The 13,480-nt window shown below is 46.0% G+C and overlaps 1 protein-coding gene across 1 annotated transcript in view; it reads right to left on the reverse strand.

The window, feature by feature from the left end:
* Nucleotides 1-1,457: 1,457 nt before the first annotated feature.
* The window catches only part of colgalt1a (collagen beta(1-O)galactosyltransferase 1a), a 30,694-nt gene continuing 18,671 nt past the window's right edge, over nt 1,458-13,480 (reverse strand). The window contains exons 7-12 of the mRNA XM_084329515.1: nt 12,556-12,632; nt 12,292-12,398; nt 11,187-11,319; nt 10,159-10,286; nt 7,816-8,022; nt 1,458-4,181 (exon numbers count right to left, since the gene is read on the reverse strand). Of these exons, the coding sequence (XP_084185641.1) occupies nt 3,914-4,181; nt 7,816-8,022; nt 10,159-10,286; nt 11,187-11,319; nt 12,292-12,398; nt 12,556-12,632 (920 nt within the window). The 3' untranslated portion in view covers nt 1,458-3,913. The remainder of the gene's footprint in view (nt 4,182-7,815; nt 8,023-10,158; nt 10,287-11,186; nt 11,320-12,291; nt 12,399-12,555; nt 12,633-13,480) is intronic.

The following is a 13,480-nucleotide window of genomic DNA, read 5'->3' on the forward strand; positions in this document are numbered from 1 at the left end:
CTAACGCCATATTTATGAGCGTTTCATGCTTCACACTTCAATGTCACTATGAATTGAAAATGGGGGACCCCTGATGTAAAAACAAGACAAAAGTCTTTCTCTGGTCTGCAGCTCCTTAACAATTGTGTGTATTGAGCTGTACTGTATTGTACCCATTCTGCAATCTGTTAATAAAGTTTTCATTCATTCATTAATCATAGCTTGCTCTTTATATAATATATTGACACCCACTTCGCATATATGGCATTGACCTCCTCAGACTCCTCTTACAATTTAGCAGCTATATGAGCCTATTTTTATCAAAGGACCCTTAGAAAAGCACTTAATACAGTTTATACGTGACCTAATGCCTTATTGTCATGAATTAAATTTCAATAGCTTGAATACATATTTTTAAATATGTTTTCAACTTCAATAGCTTACACAATCTTTTAAATATATTGACATCAAACCATGTCTCACATGTCACTGACATTTCCCAACGTACACAGCTGTTGACCCTTAGAAAAGCCTTAACACTGCTATCAGTGACCCAATGCCTTTTAATAATAGAATGCTGATGCTTTGAAGTTCAATAGCTTACTCATGTTTAAATATGCCATCGACATCCTCTTACAACAGCTGTTAGTTTATCAAAGGCCCCTTACAAAATAAAACCGTATACAGCTTTCAGTGTATTGCTTCATTACTGGGATGTTTATGCATTAAAGTTCAATAGCTTTACATATACCGACATCAAACCATGTTCTTGGTTCATGCCACTGACCTCCTCTCCCAACATGTATGTATGTTTGTATTAACACGAATCTTTTAATGTATTCTGGTATTTTATAATATGCATATTTTTGTATTTTTGTATGTTTGATTTTATAAAACGGGAGACGTTCTTGGTAAGCCTCTAGGCTTCTAACTTCTCCTTCACAATCGTTATAACTTATTATGTATTGTTTTTACTTCTGTTTAACTGTGTTAATAAACAAACAAACAAACAAACAATTAGATTTTCATGATTTAAAAAATAGTTTGCATTTATATAGCACTTGTATCCAAAGCGCTAGAGTGGTCGACGTCGTCTGGTAATGGGAAGGTTCCCGGTTCGATTCCCGCTCAGGCTCCCGGGCAGCGTGTCGAAGTGTCCTTGAGCAAGACACTGACTTAACCCCTAAACTGCTCCCGATGAGCAGGTTGGCACCTTGCACGGTTGCCTCCGCCATCGGTGTGTGAAAGTGTGAAAGTGAGCAAAGCGCTTTGGATAAAAGGCGTTATATAAAATGCACCATTTGCCATTTACAATTTATGCCTCACATTCACCAATTCATCCCGGGAATTGAACCGGGAACCTTCTACCAGATGACCGCTCTACCTACTGAGCCACTGTCGCCCAGCAACAGCTTGCTCAACTTTAAAATTAAATATGATATATTTGACATCAAACCTCTTATCATAATGCAATTGACTTCCTCTTCCAGCTCCCTGTACAGAACAGTAGTGTTAAATCATGATTTTTTTTTTTTACAAAATACTTTATTCTTAGGTTTCAAGGCACAATGCATCGCTCGTTGACAAGACCATTTCTTTCCTTGCATAATTTGGCTCAACTGAAGACACCCACAGAGACGAGATCTCCCACCTTGTGATTGCACCGTAGCGTTACTAAAGTGAACTTCTCAGGAGGTCTACACTCAAAACTGTCATACAATAAATAACCTGGGATAAATTAAAGCACGTATTTGATCGTGATCCTTTTCTTTTTTTATCCAGTCATGCACACAACCCGAAAATCCTCCAAAATCAAAAGCCCCGCCCTCCAGAGGAGAATGCGAGGGAGAGGTGAGAGCTGTGTCGTCTGTGGCAGGGGAGGGATATTGTGTGGGAACCTAATTGCCGTTTATAATCGTATATGCCTCAGAAAACCACAATGTTTGAGGCGTTCACAGCGGGCGGTCGCGCCTAGCCTGGAAGTAACCAGAAGCAGTGGCAGCAGACACACACACAGTAGGGCCGTGAATTAAAGGTGCTGTAAGTTATATATTTTTGTATAAATAAGTGTTACATAGCTCGTTCTGACAGCCATCACTGTTATAGTGTGTCTGGTCAGTAACATGGGTCTCCCGGGTCCCTCCGCTCTGCAGTAAACACAAAATAAATGTTTCTGGTATCCCGTTCCCACTTTATCCAATCAGGAGAGAGAACCCTGGATATTTTTCCTTGTTTCAAGAAATCTTACCAAGCCTAATTTTCTTACTCCACTGGTAGATTATTTTCCTTGTTTCAAGCACATATTTGCTTAAAACTAGTTCTCATTTCTCATAGTTTTGTCAGAGCATTTTGGCAGTGTGGAGTTATCTGTCCTGATTGGGTAAAGTGGGGCCAAGATACCAGGAAATGTATGCCGTGTTTACTGCAGAGTGGAGGGACTGGGAGAGACCCACGTTACTGACCAGACACTCTATATCAGTGATGACCGTCGGAATGTAGAGCTATTGTTTTAACATGTTAGACCACTTATTCTAACAAAAAAATACCACTTACACAACAGCACCTTTAAGGCTCGACACTCCAACAACTGAAGCTGTAATTACTAGGTTTGGTTTTAAAATCTCGGCACAGGGTGTTCTCGCCGGCTGTGTTTGGTCACGGTGCACACGAGAACAATAACATTTTCAGGGCTAAAAAAAACTCAAAAATGGGAGTGTTAAAAAAGAGAAAGTAAAAACGCATGCAGGTCTCTCCTGTGTTTCCACAACACACATGGGTACACTCGGAATAATAAACACGTACTTTCATCAAGTCCTTTCAGACTTAAAAGGGGGGTGGCGGGTATGTTAGTTCGGTCTCGATTTCGCTCTGTGAAATAAGGATATAGGGGAGGTCAGAGTCTAGAGCAGGGGTCGGCAACCTTTTTGATAATCAAAATCGAAATCTCCAACAGATCTGTACTTCTATTCCATCCATATAGGCAACGTGCATAGCAATAGTTTTAATAACCATTTTCCTCTCATAATTATATAAGAGCGCTATACGAGAATGCCGCCGTCTTTATGAGATGCTTGATTGCCATACCTGGACACATTCAGCCTTGTCTGCATCGTCCTTTAAAAGGTCTTCTCATGTTTGGTCTCAATGTTCAGCAAACAATAACAGACTCACCCTTCCAATTGGCTCTGACCCTGAAATATCCGAGATATATCAGTCAACCTACCATGAATAACAGGCAGTGAAAGAGGTTAACTCTGCATGGGGATGAGAGGACACTTCAACATTTCCAAAAAGGTTCCTCTCTTACACACTTGCTAGCGTGCCATTGGTTAAGATACCGCGTGCCAATGGTGGCACTCGTGCCTAAAAAGGTTGCCGACCCCTGGTCTAGAGACTAATGAGGGAGAGAGAGAGAGGGGAGAGGAAAAAAAGATTGCACTTTGCAGAGTATCGGCTAAATCATGACAATAAAATACAATTCTCCAGAGGAGTAATTGAAGTGTAACAGTCCAATCGTGTAAATTTCAATTCCGTACGCGAGTTCAATTCTGTATGACAGACAGAGGCTGGGTACTGCAAATGCCATTCTGAATGGCAAGTCTAGTGCCGTTATGAAGAAGTGTAATTTGACAAAAGGGTAAAACGATGATAACACTTAAGATGCAGCTGATCCCTTTTTTTTTGTTTTTCGTTCTTTTTCCCCCCACTTGTCACACCTGAATGAATTCAATCTCCCTCTGACATCAATCTCACATCCCTGCGATGATGCAAGAGAAGGATCTGATCTGAAAGATGATGAATAAATGAAAAAAATGAAAAATGAAAAAAAAGGTGGTCTGCCCAGCGGAATCTTCTGATGGGAATCTTCTGATTGGAATCTTCTGATTGGAATCTTCTGATCAGAATCTTCCACGAGGCTCCCACCGCGTCCCGCTCATAGCTCGTCCCGCGCCGTGCTGTCCAGGGGGGACTGGAGCACGTCAGAGTTCTGGGCCTCGCTGCTGATCTCGGCCTGCTCGCCCGTCTTGCCCGAGCGGCCCCGGTCCCAGTCCGTGCGGACCTTCTCGTTGTCCCAGACGGTGGAGGTCTCCGTGTCGCTGATGTAGCCGCTGTCGCCGGTGTAGTGGGTGGGGTAGACGAGGAGGGGCTCGGCCGAGAAGGCCTTCAGGTCCCGCGTCTCGAACTGGTCCATGTAGTCGGAGCTGTGGGGGGAGAGGAGAGGACGTCAAGACAGGGTAGAGCGAGAGAGAGAGAGAGAGAGAGAGAGAGAGAGAGAGAGAGAGAGTCAGTGTGTGAGAGAAAGACAGACAGTGAGATAGAGACAGTGAGAGAGTGAGTGAGAGGGAGAGAGAGCGAGAGAGAGACAGTGAGAGAGTGAGAGACCGTGAGAGAGAGAGAGAGAGATAGGGGGAGAGTCAGTGTGTGAGAGAAAGACAGACAGTGAGATAGAGACAGTGAGAGAGTGAGTGAGAGGGAGAGAGAGCGAGAGAGAGACAGTGAGAGAGTGAGAGACCGTGAGAGAGAGAGAGAGAGATAGGGGGAGAGTCAGTGAGAGAGAGTATCTGCAAGCTTCAACAAGTTACATTTAAGACTCGTTTTTAATACCACTTCGAGCAAAACTTTATAGAAATGTCACGACCATACTAGCAAAAAACAACAACAACATAGAGACACTGACCTGGCGGATGCACTTGTGCACCTATTTAAATAAGCGCACGTTCCATACAAGCTCTCGTCAGACGCACCAAGCCCTCACCAGACACACCGAGCTCTCACCAGACACACCAAGCTCTCACCAGACACACCAAGCTCTCACCAGACACACCGAGCTCTCGTCAGACACACCAAGCTCTCACCAGACACACAGAGCTCTCACCAGACACACCAAGCTCTCACCAGACAAGCTCTCACCAGACACACCAAGCTCTCACCAGACACACCAAGCTCTCACCAGACACACCAAGCTCTCACCAGACACACCAAGCTCTCACCAGACACACCAAGCTCCCAGCAGACACACCAAGCTCTCACCAGACACACCAAGCTCTCACCAGACGCACCAAGCTCTCACCAGACACACCAAGCTCTCACCAGACACACCAAGCTCTCACCAGACACACCAAGCTCTCACCAGACACACCAAGCTCTCACCAGACACACAGAGCTCTCACCAGACACACAGAGCTCTCACCAGACACACCGAGCTCTCACCAGACACACCGAGCTCTCACCAGACACACCAAGCCCTCACCAGACACACCGAGCTCTCACCAGACACACCAAGCTCTCACCAGACACACCGAGCTCTCACCAGACACACCAAGCTCTCACCAGACACACCAAGCTCTCACCAGACACACCAAGCTCTCACCAGACGCACCAAGCTCTCACCAGACACACCAAGCTCTCACCAGACACACAGAGCTCTCACCAGACACACAGAGCTCTCACCAGACACACCGAGCTCTCACCAGACACACCAAGCTCTCACCAGACACAGAGCTCTCACCAGACACACCAAGCTCTCACCAGACGCACCAAGCTCTCACCAGACACAGAGCTCTCACCAGACACACCAAGCTCTCGTCAGACACACCAAGCTCTCACCAGACACACCAAGCTCTCACCAGACACACCAAGCCCTCACCAGACGCACCAAGCTCTCACCAGACGCACCAAGCTCTCACCAGACACACCAAGCCCTCACCAGACGCACCAAGCTCTCACCAGACACACCGAGCTCTCACCAGACGCACCGAGCTCTCACCAGACACACCAAGCTCTCACCAGACACACCAAGCTCTCACCAGACACACCAAGCTCTCACCAGACACACAGAGCTCTCACCAGACACACCGAGCTCTCACCAGACACACCAAGCTCTCACCAGACACACCGAGCTCTCACCAGACGCACCAAGCTCTCACCAGACGCACCAAGCTCTCACCAGACGCACCAAGCTCTCACCAGACGCACCAAGCTCTCACCAGACACACCAAGCTCTCACCAGACACACCAAGCTCTCACCAGACACACCAAGCTCTCACCAGACACACCAAGCTCTCACCAGACACACAGAGCTCTCACCAGACACACCGAGCTCTCACCAGACACACAGAGCTCTCACCAGACACACAGAGCTCTCACCAGACACACCAAGCTCTCACCAGACACACCAAGCTCTCACCAGACACACCGAGCTCTCACCAGACACACCGAGCTCTCACCAGACACACAGAGCTCTTACCAGACACACCAAGCTCTCACCAGACACACCGAGCTCTCACCAGACACACCGAGCTCTCACCAGACACACCAAGCTCTCACCAGACACACCAAGCTCTCACCAGACACACCAAGCTCTCACCAGACACACCAAGCCCTCACCAGACACACCAAGCTCTCACCAGACACACCAAGCCCTCACCAGACACACCAAGCTCTCACCAGACACACCGAGCTCTCACCAGACAGACCAAGCTCTCACCAGACACACCGAGCTCTCACCAGACAGACCAAGCTCTCACCAGACACACCAAGCTCTCGTCAGACACACCGAGCTCTCACCAGACACACCAAGCTCTCACCAGACACACCGAGCTCTCACCAGACAGACCAAGCTCTCACCAGACACACCAAGCTCTCGTCAGACACACCGAGCTCTCACCAGACACACCAAGCTCTCACCAGACACACCGAGCTCTCACCAGACAGACCAAGCTCTCACCAGACGCACCAAGCTCTCGTCAGACACACCAAGCTCTCACCAGACACACCGAGCTCTCACCAGACAGACCAAGCTCTCACCAGACACACCGAGCTCTCACCAGACACACCGAGCTCTCACCAGACAGACCAAGCTCTCACCAGACGCACCAAGCTCTCGTCAGACACACCAAGCTCTCACCAGACACACCAAGCTCTCACCAGACACACAGAGCTCCCGGTAACCTCGCAAAAAAAAAAAAGAAAGAAAACTCGAATACAAAAACATTTCATATATTTGATATAATTTCATCTCCCAGACTTTTTTAACACCCAGCAGATACACAGAATAAGCAGTGGAAATGTATCGATTAATTATTGTTGTCGTCTTACTTTTTTTAAATGCTACCATCTTGGCCAGGTCTCCCTTACAAAAAAACAGACCCTTGATCTCACAGGGACTAAGACGGGTTAAATGACAGGTTGAATGACTAACTCTTCTAAACTCTAGGGGGCACACAGGGCCACTTACACGGGGGGTTTGTTGAACATGACAGGGAGGAGGAACTCTAGGGGGCACACGCGGCCACTTACACGGGGTGCTTGTTGAACATGACTGGGAGGAGGAACTCTAGGGGGCACACAGGGCCACTTACACTGGGTGCTTGTTGAACATGACGGGGAGGAGGAACTCTAGGGGGCACACAGGGCCACTTACACGGGGTGCTTGTTGAACATGACTGGGAGGAGGAACTCTGGGGGGCACACGCGGCCACTTACACAGGGTGCTTGTTGAACATGACTGGGAGGAGGAACTCTGGGGGGCACACGCGGCCACTTACACAGGGTGCTTGTTGAACATGACGGGGAGGAGGAACTCTGGGGGGCACACGCGGCCACTTACACGGGGTGTTTGTTGAACATGACGGGGAGGAGGAACTCTAGGGGGCACACAGGGCCACTTACACGGGGTGCTTGTTGAACATGACGGGGAGGAGGAACTCTAGGGGGCACACGCGGCCACTTACACGGGGTGTTTGTTGAACATGATGGGCAGGAACTCTAGGGGGCACACGCGGCCACTTACACAGGGTGTTTGTTGAACTCTAGGGGGCACACGCGGCCACTTACACAGGGTGCTTGTTGAACATGATGGGCAGGAACTCGTCCACGGGCAGCACCCTCTTCAGCGGCTCCGCAGCCAGGAGCTTCATGGCCCCTTGTAATGACATCATGTACCCCAGCGTCCAATAGGAGTAGTCCGCCTCCACTATGTTGTGGATTTTAGGCACCGCCTTCTCCGGGTGATCCACCTGCATTCGCTTCCGTCCGATGTAACTGCGGGGGGGGGGAAGAGAGAACAGTGGTCAGCACCGCTGCCTCACAGCACAAGGGTCCTGGGTTCGAACCCCCGGCGGGAGGCCCGTCTGTGTAGAGTTCGCATGTTCTCTCCCCGTGTGTTTGCGTGGGTTTCCTCCGGGGACTAAGACATGCATGTTGCACCGGTTCCTGACAGGCAGCGAGCGAGCGAGCGAACTGGAGACGAAATCGCACGCGACACTGTCCTGATATGAGGCGGCGGCGCGTGTCCGAGTGTGTCTGTGTGTGTTAACGGGGGGCGGGGGCAAAGCAGACTGCAATTCTTGACCAATAAAAAGTGTTTAGGGGCGGGACTCTGCCAAGTAATCGCTCAACTAGAGACACAGCGAGCGAATATTTGAGGGGGGGAACGACATCGCCGCTCAGTTCGCCGTCGCTCGCGGTAGGTCAGGATAGTCTGATTGAAACGAATACATTTTAATCATTTTCGCAATCACGCTCGCTCGCGTCGCGTCAGGAAGGGGTGTTAGGCAGGGACTACGGAATGAAAGCTAGCTCCATTTACATTGATGTGGAAACTGAACATGTTGATTGATGTGCATTGTCCCTGGGTAATAAATAAATTAAATAAATAAATACAATACAAATACATAATAATAATTCAGATGCATGAATGGAGTTCCTATTTTTTCTCTCTTTTCTTTTTAAATTTAAACTCGAGGGACACGGAGGATTCCCTCGTTCACAGTGACGTCGCCGGGTAGACAACTAAAAGAGATAGAATAACACAACGATAAAACAAAGATAGAAACAAGTAATCAGCGGCGCCATAAAAATCACGTTAAAATAAGATAAAAACAGGAAACAAGATGATACAGGAAAAGCAGACTAAAAGCAATTACAAAATGACATGCAATGGTTATTATTAATCAAAGCAATAAATTGTCCAAAGGTTGGACGAGTATCAAACGTTAAAGTGCATTGAAGGGGCGTTCAAAGAGTATTGGAGCACTACAAGAGAAGCACGCTCTGGGAACCGTAATCATAAGCAGATGAATTGAGCGAGTCCGATAGAATCCAGTTACCAGTGTGTCTGGGCAACAAAAGATGCTCTAATAAGATAAAGACCAATGGGATCAAAATCTAACAGTCCCCGTCTCCAAAGTGGGCGGGGCTTTCACACAGGCGCCATCGCTAATCAGAATCACAATCAGAAAGGTCTTTATTGCCAAGTAAGATTGCACATACAAGGAACTTGACTGTTGGTGCATCAACATTAACGGTTAACATTTAACACTTTGACATAACTCATTGGGTTAGTCTCAAAACAAACTTGTTAAACTAAACTAGCTGGATCTTACAGGTCAATTTAGTTGTCAGAATGTTCAGAGCACCTTCGACGTTTCCACCGTCAACTAAAAACACACTTCAATCAATATCTGAAATGAAGAAGAAAAAACTACAAAGTAATCTACCATGCCTATATTACTACCTGTACCTACTATACTAATTATGTCTTTACTACTATGCACTCATAAGACTGTAGCACTAAAGTTCAACACTGTTTGATGAACAATCTTACTGACCCTTATGACTAAATGTAAATGTAAGATACGGTCCAATATTTCCCTCAATTCGGTCAAAACCTCTACATCTCTCATTGGGGTGAATGTAGGGTGAATGTAGCTCTATTGACCGTATATGTATGTACAAAGCTCTATAACGAACCACCTTGGATTCTGAGGGTTAAGTCAATAACTCATCCTAACTAATTATTGCAAGTTCACATTGTGTTTTCGAAGGGATCAACAGAAAGCTCAAAGAGCCTCAACAAAGGCTGGTGGGGTAAAAACACAAGCCACTGCTAAAATACAGTAGAAAAAGTCTCCTCTCAAATCCTCCAGTGAAGCTGTTCATTTCTGCTAACGGCACCTTCTTCTGTGGTTTACTGGGAAAGTCATTAAGGCGCCGTTACCGGAAATTAACAGCCTGTGCCCACTCTAGTCTCAGGGCAGTAAGGAGCGACTCGGTTAGTCTCTGGCTTTACTCTCCTTCACTCCGACTTCTCCAGCTCAACACCTTAACCTCCAACGTACCTAGAACCATGAATGTAACCTTGCTGCAATAAAAAAAGAAGATATTAGAGACACTCACATGAGGTCCCAGTCCAGCCCCTCCGCGTCCACCTCGCTCATCAGGTTCATCAGCCGACGCTTGAAGAAGACCTCGAAGCGCAGGTCGTCCTCGATCACCAGGGACGTCTGCAGACCTCGATCCGCGATCTGGAAAGACGACACACAGATTGGTCCCTCTCACCACCACCACCCACCGTATACACATTCATATACTGTATTTATATATCCATCGGTCTGAATATACCTGCATATAATCCTCCTATATACCTACTTATACACCTGCATATTACCCATATAACTCGGTATGATAGCATGTACAATAATGCTGTATATACCATATATATATCCATATCCGTTTGAATATACCTGCATATAATCCTTCTATATTCCTACTTTAAACACCTGCATATAACTCTATTTACTCATGTATGTACAATAATGTTGTATATACCATATATATTTATTCTTACCATATATATATATCCACATCCGTCTGTACATACCTGCATATAATGCTTTTTACATGTCTGTAGATACTATATCTATATCTGTACATGTCCACATCTGTCTGTACATGCCTACATATAATGCTTTTTACATGTCTGTAGATACTATATCTATATCTGACTCTGTACATGTCCACATCAGTCTGTACATACCTACATATAATCCTTGTTACATAGCTATACTACTATACTGTACTACTGATACTATATCTATACATATCCATTACCTACTGCCTACTCTTACTAGTTACGCTGCTGGCCAGTATGACTTACTACCATATACCATAGTGTCTTTATACCTGTATCATTGTACATATTAATATTACAACTCTGTACATACATCTGATTAGCACTATTACTCAGTAGTACCATCTTATATATTTTATACCCAGTTTAATCACCTGTACATTGTATATTACTATTACACTTTACTGTTACATTTGTACTCTGGTTGGATGCCAGACTTCTTTTCGTTGTACTGTACTTTTGCTGTATGATGACAACACATTTGAATGTAATCTAACGTGATGTTCTCACTGACCTCTTTCCAGATGTTATAGTGGGACAGGAAGCAGCCCAGCTCTCCCTTGGTCAGCGGGCGCCCGTGGTACGGGTCGCTGTAGCCCGGCAGCATGTGGATGCCCAGTTTCTCCACATCACTGGCGTTCATCGCTCTGGAACGACACAAGATAACTCAGTTTCTGCACATCACTAGCGCTCATCGCTCTGGAACGACACTAGAGAACTACATTTATGCACAACACTAGCGCTCATCGCTCTGGAACGACACTAGAGAACTACATTTATGCACAACACTAGCGCTCATCGCTCTGGAACGACACTAGAGAACTACATTTATGCACAACACTAGCGCTCATCACTCTGGAACGACACTAGAGAACTACATTTATGCACAACACTAGCGCTCATCGCTCTGGAACGACACTAGAGAACTACATTTATGCACAACACTAGCGCTCATCGCTCTGGAACGACACTAGAGAACTACATTTATGCACAACACTAGCGCTCATCGCTCTGGAACGACACTAGAGAACTACATTTATGCACATCACTAGCGATCATCGCTCTGGAACGACACTAGAGAACTACATTTATGCACATCACTAGCGCTCATCGCTCTGGAACCCATATAACCTCTGTATGATCGCATGTACAATAATGCTGTATAAATATATATTTATCTGTCTGTACATACCTGCATAACTCTTTTTATATATCTGTAGCTACTATATCTATATCCGTACATATCCTACGCTTACTAGTTACGCTGCTGGCCAGTATGACTTACTACCATAGTGTCTTTATACCTGTATCTCTGTACATATTAATACTACAACTCTGTACATAAAATATGATTAGCACCATTACTCAGTAGTACTAATTTATATATGTTATACCCAGTTGTATATTACTATCGCACTTTACCGTTACATTTGCACTCTGGTTGGATGCCAAACTTCCTTTCGTTGTACTGTACTTGTGCTGTATGATGACAATACATTCAAATCTAATCTAATCTAAGAGAGTGAGAGGAGGGATAATAATATGCCAATAGCAAGTAGGTGTAATAATGTGCAGTAACACCACGCGTGCATGTTTTATTCTGGCCTGGTCTGACGTACTTCCCGTCCACAGCCGCGGTGACCTTGCAGTCGATCTCCTGGTCGTACAGCGTCTTCAACATGCGCTCCCTGCGGTCGGTCCGCCTCGGCAAGTTTATCATGAACACCTGCAACAATGGAGGCAGTCATCAGCGCAGTGACACATTTACGACAGCAGGGGGCGGCATTTAGCACAGAAAGAAGTAAGACACAAAAAAAGAAGGGGGAAAAAAGAGCAATTTTTTGCAGTTAACCCATCTTCAAAGCAAACCTCCCGTTACTCACCTCGTCAAAGCCCAGTTTGTCTGGGTGTTTGCTAGGGGCGGGTATGTGTTCGGAGGGCATCACTGGGGGATTTCGCACTACATAGTGAGAGGGAAGATGGACGAGTAAATGGTAAGAATGGTGAAACAAGAGCCCCCATGCTGAAAGCTTTACATTCCATAAGAGCGGACAGGAAGTCCAGTAGGAGCTTGAAGCCGGTGGGGGAACAGGGAGTCGTACAGGGTGTCTGCAGGTTTCAACAAGTTAAGACTTTTTTTAAAGACCATTTTAACACCATTTAGAGCGAGATTTAATACCAATTTCACGACCATACTAGCAAAACCCCCAAAGAAAGGCGGCGGCACTTGCAGAAGTTCCAAACAAGCTCTTGCCAGACGCACCAAGCTCCCGGTAACCCCGCAAAAAACAACTTGAATACAAAAACCTTTCATATATTTTTACATTATGTCATCTCCCGACAGCCTGTGCAAATAAAATTTAAGACTTTTTAATACCTTAACTTTAATGGAACACGCCAACATTTTTGGGGAAATTAGCTTACAGTCTTCTCCAGAGAGAGACAAGAAGATAGATACCAGTTTCCTCTCTGTGCGTTCAGTAGAACGCTATCTGGCTGCACGTTAGCCTAGCTTAGCACAATGAATGGAAGCGGACAGTGCCGGTTAGCCTAGGCATTGTCCAACTAACACATCTCCTGAAGGCTAACCGTCACTGTCCGCTTCCATTCATTGTGCTAAGCTAGGCTAACATGCAGCCAGATAGCTTTCTACTGAACGCACAGAGGAAACTGGTGTCTATATCTTCTTGTCTCTCTCTGGAGAAGACGGTAAGCTAATTTCCCAAAATGTTTGGCGTGTTTCTTTAAAGGCCTTAAATTGAGAACTATGAATGTGATGCTTCAGTGGCCTGCAGATACCCGGGTGTA

Source organism: Notolepis coatsorum, assembly GCF_963971535.1.
Source record: "Notolepis coatsorum genome assembly, chromosome: 14".
Classification (NCBI taxonomy): Eukaryota; Metazoa; Chordata; class Actinopteri; order Aulopiformes; family Paralepididae; genus Notolepis; species Notolepis coatsorum.